Source organism: Caretta caretta, chromosome 5 (genome assembly GCF_965140235.1).
Source record: "Caretta caretta isolate rCarCar2 chromosome 5, rCarCar1.hap1, whole genome shotgun sequence".
In the NCBI taxonomy this organism is placed as follows: domain Eukaryota; kingdom Metazoa; phylum Chordata; order Testudines; family Cheloniidae; genus Caretta; species Caretta caretta.
In genome coordinates, this window is record NC_134210.1 from 56,461,032 (window position 1) to 56,479,046 (window position 18,015).

Sequence of the window (18,015 nt, forward strand, 5' to 3'; positions counted from 1 at the left end):
GTGTGTCCTCTACTTTGACGTTGCAGCCCAAGGGCCAAAAATCATTATGCTTCAGGTAGCTCCAGCTCTTGGTTTCCCCCCACGCGCGGTCCCTGCAAGGCTCCAGGTGAATCTAGCTTTTACCTTGCTCCCTGACTCAGAGCCGGCAGGAGCCACAGGGGCGCGCCCCCGTGCGCGCGCTCAGCCTGCCCCCTACCCCCGCGGACGGTCCTGGCGCGCATGCGCACTGCGAAGAGAGCCGCTCGCCTGTCTCCCTGCCTTCCCCGCCCAGGCTGGCCCGTGCCCGTTCCGAAGCTGCGCTCGGGCGGGCGGGGTGAGTCTCCGCGGGAGCCGCTCCCCTCCCGGGCGCAAGGGGATGAGGTAGCCGCGCCGTGGCTCTGCCGCGCTGCCCTGAATCCAGCCCCCGCCCAGCCGGGTATTGTTCGCAGCAGCCGCCGCCGGGGAAGTTCGCTCGTCCCAGTCCCGGCTCCGCTCCCCGTTCCGGGGGGGGGCGGGGGGTCTCTGCCCCTCGCTCGCCTCCTGCCCGGCGTGCGGAGGGGGCGAGGCTCACCATGATGGCGGCCGAGGCTGGAGGCGAGGAGGGCGGCTCGGCGAGCGCCGCTGGGGAGCCGGGGCACTGCCCTACCCTGTGCCGGGCCAAGGGGCCGCAGGGCTCCGGCGCGGGTAGCCTGGGCGCCGGTCCCCCTTTGTGCCCGGCGCTGGGACTCCTGGCCCTGGGCTCGGGGCCTGCTCCTCCGGCGGCGGGAGGCGGCGCGGTGGCCGCCGGGCTGGAGCAGGAGGTGCCCAGGGGGGCGCTTGCCCCGCAGGAACCCGGCCCCGCAGGAGGGCCGGCCGCTGAGGGCTTCCCGCCGCTGCCGCCCCCGCCCCTGCCGCTGGTAGGGGGGCTGGGCACCGTGGATGAAGGAGACTCGCTGGACGGGCCGGAGTACGAAGAGGAGGAGGTGGCCATCCCGCTCACCGCGCCCCCGACTAACCAGTGAGTAACTGCCCCCTCCGCTCCTGGCCGCCCCGCTTGCTGCCCCTCCGAGGGGGACAGGAGCCGGCTCTGCGGCGACTCAACCCCCCCCTCCCCCCTTCCCAGTGGAAAGTGTGTGTCAAACTCCGGCCAGGCCCTGAAAGTTTTGCACCCGCCCCCGGGATCCTGTTTAAATAGGCTCAGTCAGTTGCTCGCATGGAAAGGGCTGAAGTATTGGCACTGAGGCTGCTGGAATCGGTGTTTCCAGATGGAGTGGATCCTCAGCCTGGACAGCGGCTCACTTGTATGGACGCACATAAGAATGGCCATACTGGGTCAGACTAATGGTCTATCTAGCCCAGTGTCCTGTCTTCTGACAACAGCCAATGCCAGGTGGTTCAGAGGGAGTGAACGGAACAGGTCACTTGTGGTGATCCATCCCCTGTCGTCCAGTCCTAGCATCTGACAGTCTAAGGTTTAGAGACACCCAGAGCATTGGAAAGTCTGAAACGCTCCTGTGCTCCCCAAGTAGAGTTGGATGCCAGCCTGTGTCTTGTCTGTCACCCCCCTGCTAAGTTACATATTACTGCTCATACTGTGTTTATGTATACGTTTTGAGGGTAAGTTGTGTGCCTTGCTGTTTCCATTTTGTTCAAGTAGCCTAGAACTATACGGGTATGAAATCTGTGGGTTTTAGAGTCTCATGTTTAAAATGATCAAAGAAATCCTCCAGGAGGCTAGAAAAAACAGTATGGCAAACACTCAACTAGATATTTGATTTAGTCTTCTGGGTTTTCAGTACTAATTGCAGTACTGTGAATCTTCACAAATGGTAAATAGTGCCACAAAAGGAATGGAATGCTCAGATCATTATTAAGCTAGCCCTTAAGAAGCTCTGTCAATTTTTGGGAGCACGTTATCCATTTTCAGACTCTTTCAAAATGTAGTAGTAAGTAGTCATTGTGAGAATATAGATATATACAGTGTAACCATTTTATGATTTTTTGGTAGGAAAATTAAGCAGTCCTTAGTCTTTCTGAAATATAAGAAAACCTTTCATATGCATGCTGCGTGGAACTACACACAAAAATTTATAGATTGTACCTTTTTAAAGTTGATATAATGTCTTAGCATTTTAAAGTATTGGTATTTATTTTTCATAAACAATAAATTTAATAGCATGACTTTCAGCTGACTTTAAAGGCTTTTGTGTTTAATTGGATTGTTTGAAAAGTAATGGGAATTGAGTAACAGCAATAGTCGGTGTTTACAGTAAGATTTCACTGTGCTTTTCTTTCCATTAGCTCAAAAAGGATTCCTGTAGTGTTGATAGTATTAAGGGAAATCTTACACCTGTTATCCAGGAAAATTGTTGTTTTATATGTATTATGTTATCTGATTCTTGAATGCATATCATTAGTGAGCAGCATTTGTGTGTACAATTAGTGATGACTCTAAATGCAAGAAATCGGGAGGTACTAATAGCCCACTTATAAGGTGTCTAAATGTTTACATAAAGCAATTTCAAGGTTTATATTGGGACAGACAATTACACTGAAGTGTGTCTATTGTCCCAGAAACAAAATTGTTTGACATGTTTTAGGTTGGTATTTAGGAATCAAGCATTAACTAAGTTAAGGTGAATTTTTATATTTTGGATAAATTAGAGCTAAAGGTGTAAAAGTAGTAATCAATTTACAATGAAAAATATTCAGATTATTGCTGATAATGTTTATCCAAGAGTGTGCTAATGTAGTCTTGACAGTTTGTCAGATGAAAGTGTTGTGTTCATTTGCACTTTCTACAACATTTATCATTCTTGAGTTTAACTTAAAATTCTTCTTGCCTTCTTCTGTGCATGTGAATTTAGGGCTTTCAGAAGCTTCCTCTATTTCCTACTTCCCCACAGTCATTTACCCATTTCACTGCTGAAAAGATGCAAAAGCTGCCTCTTGTTTTGTGTGTATAAAGATAAAATGAAATTTGCATAGCTATAAAATATACCTTATTCTAGCTTTCTGTACTTCTGGCTGACACTAAATGAGTTTTTAAATAAAGTAAATAAAATAGACTCTCATATACTTCTGTGAAGGTTCTTGTTTAGTATCAGTACAGGAGAAAAAAATCTTTTGCATTCTGTAATGTCTCAGATATCAGAGACCGTTAAAGATCCCCATGAATTCTAGTTTCTTTTTCCAGGGTTCAGGACGATAATGGCATAAGGCGTAGCCATTGTACAAGAATGAGGGTATAGAGTTTAATATAAAACATGTTTTTTAACCTTATCAGTCTTTCCAATGATTTATTTATTGATTGATTGTAACAGTTCCTGAAGATCAGGGCCTCATTATTCTAAGAATTGTAAAAACACATAGTAAGAGACAGTCCTGGCCACAAAGAGATTTTTAAAAAATCTGAATTGAACAGACAAAGGGTGAGAAGGGAAATGAAGGCACAGAGAGGTGAAATGACTTGTCCAATCAGGGTCACACAGTAAGTTACTGGTAGATGGAGAACCCAGACTTCTGACTCCCAGTTCATTGCCCTGTCTGCTGGACAATACTGCCTCTCTTCGGCTGTAAACATATTTCTCAAATGGCAGTATAGGCAGATATCTTGAAAGTGCCTATTGTTTTTGGAATGATTGTGTTAGGGGATTGGGTGGCTATTTAGAGCTATGAATAATCACTAATCTAAAATAAATTTCATTGTGACTGCCAACACTTTATTAAATGTAACCAATTTCTACAATTCTGTCGCAGCACATGATAAATTTGCCGGCATGACAGCAATTACTAATTCTAACATGCTCTCTAGTCTACAGCAAAGCAGTAACTTTATAGATGTATCCTTTTCAAAGACTAAGAAGGCTCCAATCTTGCAAACACTTATGTATGTACTGAACTTTACTTGCATTAGTAAGTGGGACTACTCACATGATTAAAGTTAAGCATATGCATAAGACTGTGCTGGATCATGGCTCAATTGTATAGGTGGGTGTTTTCCTTTTAATGTCTAGAAATTCTTTAATGTACTCTTCAAATATTGTAAAATCTCATTTTTATATTCCTTATAAGCATGAAATTAGACCACCAATTGGAAATTTAGTTAATTTCAGAAGTTGTTTCAGGGAACTAACTACACCTGCCTCTGTCTACTTGTTTGGTTTTATTTTTACTTTAGAATTCCTTTTCTGTATTTTAATTTTTTTTCTCCTCTTGATGTGAAAGACCCAAACAAATGGGAAATTATGTGATTGTACAGGAAAAAACAGTGACACCGAATTTACACAAAGTAAACAGACTGAGGAAAACTTACCCATTTCCAATCTTTGTTATAGTAATTTTAGGTGTGGAAGTTGACAGTACTTTGTATCCTTTTAGTTTTATCCCCTTCCCAGCACCATCACCACCCATTTTTATAGAGTGCAAACAAAAGTGCCTTTGTATTGCTGATAACAATCAATAAATTATATGACTTGACCACTTATGAGGCTAGGATTTAATATGTGCTCCTAAGGGCTGTTTCTTCTTTAGCAGTATATTGTAAGACTCTGAGTAAATAATGTCTTCAATATTAATTGATCTCTCAAAGTGTAACTTATAAGAAACAAAATAAGGATTAATATTCTATATCAGTTTGAAACAATAAAGCAGGTCTAATAAGAGGTCTAAATTACAGGTTTAATTACTGTTCCTTTAGACCTAAGTTAAACGTTAACCGCTTAAAACATGATCACAATTTAAATTTTAAAAACAAAGTTATTCTAATATTCCACTAGTTTAAAGACACTGCAAACTCCACCCTTTCCCACTTTCCACTAGTTAATTCATCCATTTTATAGGGGGAGCATGTTGTGGTTTGTTCATGTTCAGTAAATGTAACCTTTTCATTCTTTTAATAATAAAATATTTTACATATGTATCAAAGGTCGGGGGTGTTTCTTGTTACTACTAGTGATGGTCTTGGTGATGGTTACTCTTGGGTCTGGAGTAGGAGGCAGTATATTTTATGTAACAATAGCCACTAGTAGTGGCTTCTGCACTTCTACAAGCATCCTGGTTGAGAGCTGAATTAAATGGGTGGAGTTAGCAACGTGGTATCCAAGCATTAATGGAAAAGATGCGACAGACCTTGTTTGGGGAACTGCTGATATACAACCTTCTTTGCTAGCCTTGAAGGTTATTGAACCTTACAGCGATTCTACTTTGAATAATATCTTTCTATGCAACCATTGTTTGGCTTCATATATTTATAATTTCCATATAACTTTTTCTCATGTTACCAGTATAAAGATACATCTTCCAACTCCTAGTCGGGAAAACTAAAGCTGGAATCTAAAAGTCAGTTCTATTCTTCCTCGTTTGTATATTGTCACCAGTAATAAAGCTGCTGCACTAAAAATTGCATTGTGGACATTGCAGCTCTGGTGGAGACTCAGGCTCTCCACCCAAGCTCAGTCCAAGGGCGTCAGGTGGGCTTGAAATCCTGAGCTGCCATCCCAGCTGCAACATCCACATTGCTATTTGTAGTGTGCTAGCTTGAGCCCAGTTAGCACAAGTCTGTCCATCTGTGCTCAGAAGCTCGCTTCCAGCAGCAGTGTAGACATACAGGTCTTTATAAGTGTACTAGTCACGTGGAAACTAATGCAAAGGAAGATAGGGGTAAGGCAGTGAAGCATGGAAAAGCTCTGGACTTCTTACTAGGATGCCTTAAATGTACTCTTCTGAGAGAAGGTGTGTTGCTCTTGGTTAGCTAGCACCTAATAAAGTTGGAGCTTCCTCTACCCAGTACCAGCTGTTGGGGAAAAAGGGGGAATGTTTCTCTTTCTTACCTCTACTTTTCTGGACATTGGGAAAAGAGGGAGGGGAAGAGAAGGATTTTCTATTTTATTTTTACCCCCAAATTCTCTTCCTCCAAAAAGCTGAGACCTTGTCTCTGCTACAGGTTACTTTGATATAACTTACATTGCTCGGGGTGTGAGTAATCCACAGCCCTGAGCGACATAAATTATTCCATCCTAAGCGCCAGTGTAAACAGTACTGTGTCAGGGAAGCTTCTTCCGCCAACAAGCTACTGCCTCTCATGCATCTCCACCACAAGTGCTAAAGTGGCTCAGCGAAATTGGTGCTGCTGTAAGTGCTGTAGTGTAGATGTAGCCTAGATGTAGCCTGAGTGAAATTCCTAAGAAATTGGGTCAATTTCATGTCTTCATAAACTCTTTGAACAGCAAGTATGAAACTGACCTGAGTGTTGTATCTTTCGCTGTTCTGCTGCAGAACTGGCAATAGCAAATACATACTCTGTTTTTTACTGCTGGGTAATGGGGATGAGATGTGTGAAAAAAGGAGTGCTTTCCTCACTTCCCTGGCCCTGTTGAAGCTGCTTCTAGAGTTGCTGCCTCCACCTCCTCCCGTCCTCCATCTCCCTTGAAAAGAAGCATTTCTAAAAGTTTTGAAGGAATGCTGTCTAGTCTGTTGCTTTCTGTAGCAGTTCTATTTAATTTACAAGAATTTGGTCAGTTTTACACTGGTATAGCAGTCATTCTTCTAAGTTTTACAGTGTTGATTTGGTGGCAGTAGCAGAAGTTGCAGTATTTCCCAAAGAAATTTTCACTTTTATATGGTACATTTTTTGAATAGCGATTATCAGAAGATGCTTGTGTTGAATTTGAAGAGAGAGCCAGCAGCTTCATAGAGTAAAGTTGCTTGTCATAAAATCGTGTTCAAAACATATCCCAAGCTGATATATCTTTACTGATATTTTTTGTTACCTGTTGAGACGAAAAATTAAATAATAAAAGATGGTGAAGAAAACAGCTAAAACATGAGACTGTAGTGTGTGGGAGAATATTAAACAAAAAAAAGTGTAAGTGGAAGAGAAACATTATTATATCTGATGTTAGTGTGAAGTGTAGGTTTTATCAAATGAGTGTAATAAGTAACATCTACAAAATTCTATAGAACCTCCGTCTGTTTCAGCAGCAAGGGTGAGAAAAAAATACTGCACCGGAGAGAGAATGTGTGTGCAGTTCTACAGTAGAAGAATTGCTAGCGTCCATACATTTAAAAATTCTAGGACATAAAATCACCTTCTTGGTAGTTAAATTTATGTATGCCGGAGAATTCAATGCAAGTCCCAGGAAATAGTCTTAATGTCATACATTGTTTTTTCTGTATAGCAATAGAAATAAAAAGAAACAATAAATGATATAATTTGTCTCTTTTTAGTGTGTGAAGTTTCTTTTTCCTCTCTTTAGGAAATTAATGTGGTAGACAGATAATACCTACAAATAAAGTTCTTCTTAGGTAGTGTATTTTGTCTTATCAAAACCTGATCCTGCAGTATAATGGAAAGAGAAGAAAACTTATTTGTAAAATTGTACATCTGTGTGCTCAAGATTTTTAAGATTACATGTGAGTGAAGAACATGCTTTTGTATAGTAATTTAGTTATTCATAATTTTCTAAAATTGTCAATCTGGGTAGTTTTTTGGCCAGATTAACTGGGGCAGCATGAATACGGCCAGGTTTAATGATTTATAAATAATTACAAAGTAGAATGTTTGTGAAGATATTCTTTAAAATCATAGAAGATTAGGGTTGGAAGAGAGAGACCGCAGGAGGTCTTAGAATCCAACCCCCAGCTCAAAGTAGGACCAACACCAACTAATTCATCCCAGCCAGGGCTTTGTCAAGTCGGGCCTTAAAAACCTCTAAGGATGAAGATTCCACCACCTCCCTAGGTAACTCATTCCAGTGCTTCACCACGCTCCTAGTGAAATAGCATTTCCTAATATCCAACCTAGACCTCCCCCACTGCAACTTGGGACCATTGCACCTTGTTCTGTCATCTGCCACCACTGAGAACAGCCGAACTCCATCCTCTTTGGAACCCCCCTTCAGGTAGTTGAAGGCTGCTATCAAATCCCCCCCTCCCCCCCAAACTCTTCTGCAGACTAAACAAGCCCAGTTCCTTCAGCCTCTCCTTGTAAGTCATATGCCCAGCTCCCTGATCGTTTTCATTGCCCTCCACTGGTCTCTCTCCAATTTGTTCACATCCTTTCTTTAGTGAGGGGCCCAAAACTGGACACAATACTCCAGATGTGGCATCACCAGTGCTGAATAGAGGGGAATAATCACTTCCCTTGATCTGCTGGCAGTGCTCCTACTAATGCAGCCCAATATGCCATTAGCCTTCTTGGCAACAAGGGCACACTGTTGACTCATATCCAGCTTCTCATCCACTGTAATCCCCAGGTCCTTTTCTGCAAAGCTGCTGCTTAGCCAGTCGGTCCCCAGCCTGTAGCGGTGCCTGGGATTCTTCCGTCCTAAGTGCAGGGCTCTGCACTTGTCCTTGTTGAACCTCATCAGATTTCTTTTGGCCCAATCTTCTAATTTGTCTAGGTCACTCTGGACCCTATCCCTATCCTCCAGCATATCTACCTCTCCCTCCAGCTTAGTGTCATCTGCGAACTTGCTGAGGGTGCAATCCATCCCATCATCCAGATCATTAATAAAGATGTTCAACATAATCGGCCCCAAGACTGACCCCTGGGGTACTGCGCTTGATATCAGCTGCCAACTAGATATCAGGCTGTTGATCACTACCCACCCCTTGACGCTGACAATCTAGCCAGTTTTCTATCCATCTTATAGACCATTCATCCAATCCAAACTTTAACTTGCTGGCAAGAATACTGTGGGACACCGCATCAAAAGCTTTGCTAAAGTCAAGATATATCATGTCCACTGCTTTCCACAGAGCCATTTAGCCCTCATTTTCTTTACTACAACAGAAATGTGGTCTTAATATATTCTTCATGTTCAAGACTATCTTGTCCAGCTGTTTTAAAAAAAAAAAGTGAAAGAAAGATAGGAAGTTAAATAATATGTAAAACTACAATTTTTTTTAAAGGATGAGGTACAAAATGTAAAAATGGAAGCTTCAAATCTAAAAACAAAAATAGAGCAGCATTTGAGGATGGGAAAAGTTCAAAGAACAATGTGCAGGTTTTTGGTTAAGGAACAAACATTTATTTAACACCAGAAGAGTGTCACTTGATCTAAACAGTAAATAGAGAATTTAATTATGTGCTCTGTAGTTCTTTTTAAATACATATTTGTGAAGATCATTCATATATAACGCATAAGTCACAGCTGAATAAATTTGCCAGAGAATGGAATCTGTTGGTTATAGGTGAGAAGTCCAATGTATCATGCCTTTTCTCTTTACCTCGCTTCCTCCCAGCGAAAAAAGGACACATTTTTCCACCAGGTACTCTTTTTTGGACCGATTAGTTAGTAATTGGCTTTATGCTCCAAAGCATGAGCATTTGTCTCAATTTTTATACAATCTCATGTGTTCTATATACATTTTTAATCCCTTCCATTGTAGGATATTTAGAAAAACAACTCTACAGAAAGGTACATTTCCTAAAGGATAACTTCAATTGCTGCTTCAAATTTGGGAAGTTTCTTAGGGCTTGTCTACACTTGCAAGTTTTATCACCAGAAACTGGCTTTTGGCGACAAAACAGCGATAGTGTACACACTACAAGGTCACTTTTTTGGAAAAAAACCCCCTAGTTTTGGCAACAAAAAACATACACCCCTGCAAGAGACTTGTCTTTTCCCCTCCCTTTATTGTTGACAAACAGCCAGTGTAGACATCACAGCTTTTAAAAAAAATTTTATTGGCCTCCAGAAAGTATCCCACAATTCCCCTGCTGCCACTCTGGTCCCCTGCAGCCCACCCGACCCTCCCCTTTGCAAGCCCTGGGACTTCTAAATCTCATTTCCTGTTTACTGGCTTCTCAGAGGAGCTTCCCACGTGAGATGGCTGGCTATTCCCCAAACATGCTCTCGCTTGGACCACCTCTGAGTTGTTGGATCTGATCAGTATATGGGGAAAGGAGTCATAGAATCATAGAATCTCAGGGTTGGAAGGGACCCCTGAAGGTCATCTAGTCCAACCCCCTGCTCGAAGCAGGACCAATTCCCAGTTAAATCATCCCAGCCAGGGCTTTGTCAAGCCTGACCTTAAAAACCTCTAAGGAAGGAGATTCTACCACCTCCCGAGGTAACGCATTCCAGTGTTTCACCACCCTCTTAGTGAAAAAGTTTTTCCTAATATCCAATCTAAACCTCCCCCACTGCAACTTGAGACCATTACTCCTCGTTCTGTCATCTGCAACCATTGAGAACAGTCTAGAGCCATCCTCTTTGGAACCCCCTTTCAGGTAGTTGAAAGCAGCTATCAAATCCCCCCTCATTCTTCTCTTCTGCAGGCTTAACAATCCCAGCTCCCTCAGCCTCTCCTCATAAGTCATGTGTTCTAGACCCCTAATCATTTTTGTTGCCCTTCGCTGGACTCTCTCCAATTTATCCACATCCTTCTTGTAGTGTGGGGCCCAAAACTGGACACAGTACTCCAGATGAGGCCTCACCAATGTCGAATAGAGGGGAACGATCACGTCCCTCGATCTGCTGGCTATGCCCCTACTTATACATCCCAAAATGCCATTGGCCTTCTTGGCAACAAGGGCACACTGCTGACTCATATCCAGCTTCTCGTCCACTGTCACCCCTAGGTCCTTTTCCGCAGAACTGCTGCCGAGCCATTCGGTCCCTAGTCTGTAGCGGTGCATTGGATTCTTCCATCCTAAGTGCAGGACCCTGCACTTATCCTTATTGAACCTCATCAGATTTCTTTTGGCCCAATCCTCCAATTTGTCTAGGTCCTTGTGTATCCGATCCCTGCCCTCCAGCGTTTCTACCACTCCTCCCAGTTTAGTGTCATCTGCAAATTTGCTGAGAGTGCAATCCACACCATCCTCCAGATCATTTATGAAGATATTGAACAAAACCGGCCCCAGGACCAACCCTTGGGGCACTCCACTTGATACCGGCTGCCAACTAGACATGGAGCCATTGATCACTACCCTTTGAGCCCGACAATCTAGCCAGCTTTCTACCCACCTTATAGTGCATTCATCCAGCCCATACTTCCTTAACTTGCTGACAAGAATACTGTGGGAGACCGTGTCAAAAGCTTTGCTAAAGTCAAGAAACAATACATCCACTGCTTTCCCTTCATCCACAGAACCAGTAATCTCATCATAAAAGGCGATTAGATTAGTCAGGCATGACCTTCCCTTGGTGAATCCATGCTGGCTGTTCCTGATCACTTTCCTCTCATGCAAGTGCATCAGGATTGATTCTTTGAGGACCTGCTCCATGATTTTTCCAGGGACTGAGGTGAGGCTGACTGGCCTGTAGTTCCCAGGATCCTCCTCCTTCCCTTTTTTAAAGATTGGCACTACATTAGCCTTTTTCCAGTCATCCGGGACTTCCCCGGTTCGCCACGAGTTTTCAAAGATAATGGCCAATGGCTCTGCAATCACAGCCGCCAATTCCTTCAGCACTCTCGGATGCAACTCGTCCGGCCCCATGGACTTGTGCACGTCCAGCTTTTCTAAATGTCCCTAACCACCTCTATCTCCACAGAGGGCTGGCCATCTCTTCCCCATTTTGTGATGCCCAGCGCAGCAGTCTGGGAGCTGACCTTGTTAGTGAAGACAGAGGCAAAAAAAGCATTGAGTACATTAGCTTTTTCCACATCCTCTGTCACTAGGTTGCCTCCCTCATTCAGTAAGGGGCCCACACTTTCCTTGGCTTTCTTCTTGTTGCCAACATACCTGAAGAACCCCTTCTTGTTACTCTTGACATCTCTTGCTAGCTGCAGCTCCAGGTGCGATTTGGCCCTCCTGATTTCATTCCTACATGCCCGAGCAATATTTTTATACTCTTCCCTGGTCATATGTCCAACCTTCCACTTCTTGTAAGCTTCTTTTTTATGTTTAAGATCCGCTAGGATTTCACCATTAAGCCAAGCTGGTCGCCTGCCATATTTACTATTCTTTCGACTCATCGGGATGGTTTGTCCCTGTAACCTCAACAGGGATTCCTTGAAATACAGCCAGCTCTCCTGGACTCCTTTCCCCTTCAAGTTAGTCCCCCAGGGGATCCTGGCCATCCGTTCCCTGAGGGAGTCGAAGTCTGCTTTCCTGAAGTCCAGGGTTCGTATCCTGCTGCTTACCTTTCTTCCCTGCGTCAGGATCCTGAACTCAACCAACTCATGGTCACTGCCTCCCAGATTCCCATCCACTTTTGCTTCCCCCACTAATTCTACCCGGTTTGTGAGCAGCAGGTCAAGAAAAGCGCCCCCCCCCCCAGTTGGCTCCTCTAGCACTTGCGCCAGGAAATTGTCCCCTACGCTTTCCAAAAACTTCCTGGATTGTCTATGCACCGCTGTATTGCTCTCCCAGCAGATATCAGGAAAATTAAAGTCACCCATGAGAATCAGGGCATGCGATCTAGTAGCTTCCATGAGCTGCCGGAAGAAAGCCTCATCTACCTCATCCCCCTGGTCCGGTGGTCTATAGCAGACTCCCACCACTACATCACTCTTGTTGCACACACTTCTAAACTTAATCCAGAGACACTCAGGTTTTTCTGCAGTATCGTACCTGAGCTCTGAGCAGTCATACTGCTCCCTTACATACAGTGCTACTCCCCCACCTTTTCTGCCCTGCCTGTCCTTTCTGAACAGTTTATAACCGTCCATGACAGTACTCCAGTCATGTGAGTTATCCCACCAAGTCTCTGTTATTCCAATCACGTCATAGTTCCTTGACATCACCAGGACCTCCAGTTCTCCCTGCTTGTTTCCAAGGCTTTGTGCATTTGTATATAAGCACTTGAGATAACCTGTTGATCACCCCTCATTCTCAGTATGAGGCAGGAGCCCTCCCCTCACAGACATTCCTGCCTGAGCTTCCTCCCGGTATCCCGCTTTCCCACTTACCTCAGGGCTTTGGTCTCCTTCCCCCGGTGAACCTAGTTTAAAGCCCTCCTCACTAGGTTAGCCAGCCTGCTGGCAAAGATGCTCTTCCCTCTCTTCGTAAGATGGAGCCCGTCTCTGCCCAGCACTCCTCCTTCATGGAACACCATCCCATGGTCAAAGAATCCAAAGCCTTCTCTCCGACACCACCTGCATAGCCATTCATTGACCACCTGCGTAGCCACCTGCGTAGCCATTCGTTGACTTCCACGATTCGACGGTCCCTACCCAGGCCTTTCAGTCTGTTCAGTCACAGGTGCGAGAGTGACCCGTAGGAATCGGGACACAAATGGGCAAATTTCTCGAGGCTTGTGTGAAAAGGGCTACAATCGGGACACGCAGCAGCGCAGAGTGAAGATAAAGGAGCTGAGGTAGGCGTACCATAAGGTGCAAGGTGAATCCTCACTTTAGTGGTGCACCTAAGACCTGCTGTTTCTATAAGGAGCTGAATGCTGTCCTCGGTGGTGACCCCACCTCCATCGCAGATTGCCCCGTGGATACTTTGCAGGCTGATGAAAGTGGGGGTAACCCTGAGGCTGAACTTGTGGATGAAGAAGTGAAGCTAGAAGAGGCTGTGGTGCTCCCAGCAGGGTCGCCTGGTGGGGCATGCAGCTAGGAACTTTTCTCAACTCCAGAAGTGCTCAGCAGGAAGCAGATAAGACTCCAGGTAAGTTACTGTGGCTTCTATAGGGAAGCAGAAAGTGGAAGGCAGGTAGTGTGTAGCTAATCTGCATGGCCAAGCAGGATGTCGATGGACATCGAGACCTGCAGGGAATCCTCCAGAGAGAGGCTCTGGAAAGTTTCCAAGAGGTACTTGTTAATCCTCGGCCGCAGATTCCAAGGGGTTGTAGACTTGTTAGGTCCCCCATTGTAGGAAACTGTACCATGCCATTTAGCAATCACTGGAGCTGGGATCAAAGCGGCACATAGCTGAGCTGCATATAGAGTGGGGTGAAAGCCGCAAGCATTCAGAAGCTGAACCCTGGTTTCCCTAGTCAGCCTCATCAGTGAGATGTCAGTTAGCAGGTTGGCTGCCTGTGAAAAATTGTGGGATAATTTTATAATTAATTCCCTGCAGAGTTCCCCTGCAATCTGAGACCTTTTTGTCCATACGCACAACCACCTTCCCCCCACTCCCAAAACTCACCATTATTGGGGTGCTCGCGGAGCTGTGTGCCTGCCTAGAGTCTCAGAAAGTGATTTCTACTAGCAAAATACCCTTTTTACTAAAATGTTTATTTGTTGGAATGTAACAATCCCTCTTCTTTTCAGCACAGACCTTGAAGAACACATCACACACCCGTGCGGACTGGCTGTGACAGATAAGAAAAAATCCTAGGCGCGGCAAAGAGGAGATGTTCCGCGAAGTGCTGCAGCGCGATGAGAGACAGACCAGGACACGGAAAGAGTGCTGGAAAGCCGAAAGGCAGGAGAGAAAAGAGTGCTGCTTTTGCTAGGCAAGCAACAGAGCGGATTATAAAAGTTATGGAGGATCGGACAGAGATGCTCAAGTCTGCAGACTGATACAGCTGCAGACTAAGCAGATATGAGTTCGAGTGCTTCTGCAGGAGATGCACAGTTCTTTCCCAGCCCCACCCCCCTCTATGCCCACACATTCCTTTTCACTCTACAACACTCCTGAGTTTCCCCATCACTCCACCCCCTCTCGCAGCTTTCACAATGATAGCTGGAGCTACGCACAGTTGTGAGGTTTTACCCCTTTTAACAATAAATAAAGGCTAAGTTATTTAATGCTACAGCGTTTTTATTCTGTGTTCTACAAAAGCGTATAGCAATCTATTCACTCTCGGGTACAGGCTTCGAAAGCATTGTATTGCACGGATCTTGGGCCCCAAAATTGTACATAGATGTAACAGGGAAGCAACTCCCAAGCAGACGTGTTACTGCCACTCATTGTCAAAGTGGTTCCTCAAAACCTCTCTGATGTTAATATCAGCCCTCTGGGCTCCTCTGACAGCCCTAGCATCTGGCGGTTCAAACTGTGCAGCCAAGTGCTCTGCCTCAGTACTCTACACCTGAGCAAACATTTCAGTCTTAGATTCACACAGATTATGCAGAATGCAGCACGTGGCTATGACCCTGGGAATATTATCCTCGATAAGGTCTAGCCTGCCATTGAGACACCTCCAGTGAGTTTTCAGATGGCCAAAGGCACATTTGACTACCATGCAGCACCTGCTCAGCCTGTTGTTAAAACGCTCCTTGCTGACGTCCACGTGCCCTGTGTAAGGTTTCATGAGCCAGGGCCGTAAGGGGTAAACTGGGTATCCCAGGATTACTGTGGGCATTTCCACATCCCCTACTGTGCAAATGTGGTCTGGAAAGAAAGTCCCCACCTGCAGCTTTCTGTACAGGCCACTGTCATGCACCTTTCCAGACCAGGCTGCAATGATGTCCGTGAAACGCCCCCGGTGATCCACAAGCGCCTACAACACCATGGAGAAGTATCACTTCCCATTGATGTATTCAGAGGCAAGGTGGTCTGGTGCTAAAATTGGAATGCATGTGCCATCAATGGCACTGCCACAGTTAGAGAAACCCATCTCTGCAAAGCCATCCACTATGTCATGCACGTTTCCCAGAGTCACAGTCCTGTGCAGCAAAGGATGCGATTTATTACTCTGCACACTTGGAGTAATACAGCTTCAACAGTGGACTTCCCACTCCAAATTGATTTGTGACTGACCGGTAGCAGTCTGGATTTGCCAGCTTCCACACAGCGATTGCGACACGCTTCTCTACTGGAAGGGTATCTCTCAATCTGGTGTCCTTACTTGCGCCACAGGTTGGGGGGCCAGCTCAGCACATAGCTCCATGAAGGTTGCTTTACGCATCCTAAAGTTCTGTACTCACTGGTCGTCATCCCACACCTGTATGACAAAGTGATCCCACCAATGAGTGCTTTTTTTCCCTAGCCCGAAAGTGATGCTCTACCATATGCAGTTGCTTTGTGAATGCACAAAGCACTGATAAGTTGCTGCCATCCATATCACACTCAGGTGCCTGTGATTCATCCTCTGCTAACTTTGCGAGTAATTTTGCTGCCATGCGCGATGTCCTCAAGACAGCTAACAGTACATGGGAGAAAGCGTGCGGGATCCATCCTCTCTCACTGCAGATGCTGGTGCGCACTACAAAAGAATGACAGTTGGAAAAACAGCACGAAAGAAAGCCAGAGACCTTTGGAGGGGTGGGACACAAAGCGGTGCAAGACTGTACATTTTGTACATCCCAGCATTCCATTTCCGCATTCCCATTTCCGCCGCACTCCATTTCCTCATTCCCACAACATCTAGCGACGGATGGTGTCACCAGGCACTGTGGGATATATACCCATGATACATTGCTCTTGCTGTCGACAAAGGTGCCCCGAATGTGGACACGATCTGTTGACAGGGAGCAAATGTAGACATGCTTTGGCGAATTTGCTTTTGTCGATTTTTCTTTGTTGACATTAGTTTCATCGACAAAACTTGCTGGTGTAGACAAGCCCTTAAACTCTTGTAGTGTACTTTCCCCCTTTGGGTATGGTTACACTTCTTGTAGAAAATGAATCCAGCCACAAGTCCATCAGTGGCTAAGAAGTCAAATTTCTTTCATCAGATTCCAAGGAAGGGCTTAGAGTTGTTACTCTTATCTTACCTTTTGCTCCTTGGTAGTTTCAGCAGCTTTTTTGAGACCTGGTCTACATACGGTTAGGGATATGTGTGGGTTGGGTTGGCTTTGTTTTGTTTTTGTAATCTACAGTAGAACCTCAGAGTTACAAACACCAGAGTTATGAACTAACTGGTCAACCACACACCTCATTTGGAACTGGAAATATGCAATCAGGTAGCAGCAGAGACACCCCCCCTCCCCCCCTCCCAAAAAAAAAATCGCAAATGCAGTTCAGTACTGTGTTAAAAGTAAACTACTAAACAAATAAAAGGAAAATTTAAAAAAAAAATTTTTGACAAGGTAAGTAAACTTTCTGTGCTTGTTCCATTTAAATTAAGGTGGTTAAAAGCACAATTTTTCTGCCGCGTAGTAAAGTTTCAAAACTGTATTAAATCAATATTCAGTTGTAAACTTTTGAAAGAACACCCAGAATGTTTTGTTCAGAGTTATGAACGTTTCAGAATTACAAATACCTCAGGAATGGAGGTTGTTCATAAGTCTGAAGTTCTGTTGTATTTTTTTTTTAAAAACTGAAAAAGTTATAGTGGTACAACTCCCTAATGTGAATGCAGTTTTATATCTATATAAAAGTGACTTAGAGCTTGTTTACACTACAGCTTATGTCATTTAGGGGGGTGAATAAATCTCTCCTCTCGGCTTAGAGCTGCTACGTTAAAAATGTAGTTATGCCATTGTAAACTCTCTAGTGTAGCTGTGCCCTTACAGGAAGAGGAATAAGCTATAATGTTATGTATGGGATAGCAATATTGGAATAAAGCTAGCGGTTTAGCTGTCCCTCCCCCCACTGACAGGTGCTGCTCCTGCCCCCTGCCTTGGAACTGCTCCCTGAGACTCCTGCTTGCTGTGGGGGGGGAGGGGGGAAGGGAAGAAGAGGGGGGCTAATGTCAGGGTGTGCCCCTCCCCGCTGCTCCTGCACCCCGCTTACTCCATCTTCCATAGAGCAGGCGGGACACACGGAGGGAGGGAGGGAGCTGCTGCCGTCCGGGTCTCAGCTTGCTGATCTAATTGACAAGGTATTGTACTTCTGACCCCACTCTTCATACTTAAAGGGGAAATGTGCATCTCTTTCTCTCAAACACACACAGGGTGTGTGTCTCTGCCTGCCCTCCCTCCTTTCCTGCTGCCTTGTAGAGTGTGAGAGTTAACTCTTGAGGGCTCAGCCAATTGCTAGTTCATCGTTTAGCAGTAAGGCATTCCCTGGGAAATATCTCAGCTCCTGGGAAGCAGCAACCCTAGCTCCATGTGCTGCCTCCGCTCCACCCCAAGCCCTGGTTCTGCCACTCCGATTGGCTGAGAACCGCAGCCAATGGGAGCTGTGGGGATGATGCCTGCAGGAAGAGGCAGCACATGGAGGTAGGAGCTGCGGGAGGGGAGTTGCTGTTGCCCTTCTTGGAGCCCTCTCCCAGAGTAAGCATCGCCTTGCATCCGAGGCTGGAGTCCCCCCATACCCAGGCTCTC

The 18,015-nt window shown here is 45.2% G+C and overlaps 1 protein-coding gene across 2 annotated transcripts in view; it reads left to right on the forward strand.

Annotated features, from left to right (window-relative positions):
* Window positions 1-238: 238 nt before the first annotated feature.
* RASA1 (RAS p21 protein activator 1) overlaps window positions 239-18,015 on the forward strand; it is a 124,149-nt gene continuing 106,372 nt past the window's right edge. Inside the window, exon 1 of one of the 2 annotated variants that reach the window (XM_048851924.2) lies at window positions 239-976. In XM_048851924.2, coding sequence (XP_048707881.2) covers window positions 552-976 — 425 coding nt within the window. In that variant the 5' untranslated portion in view covers window positions 239-551. Of the gene's footprint in view, window positions 977-1,310; window positions 1,576-18,015 lie in introns of those variants that run through there. The other variant, XM_075128561.1, reaches the window with a different exon arrangement.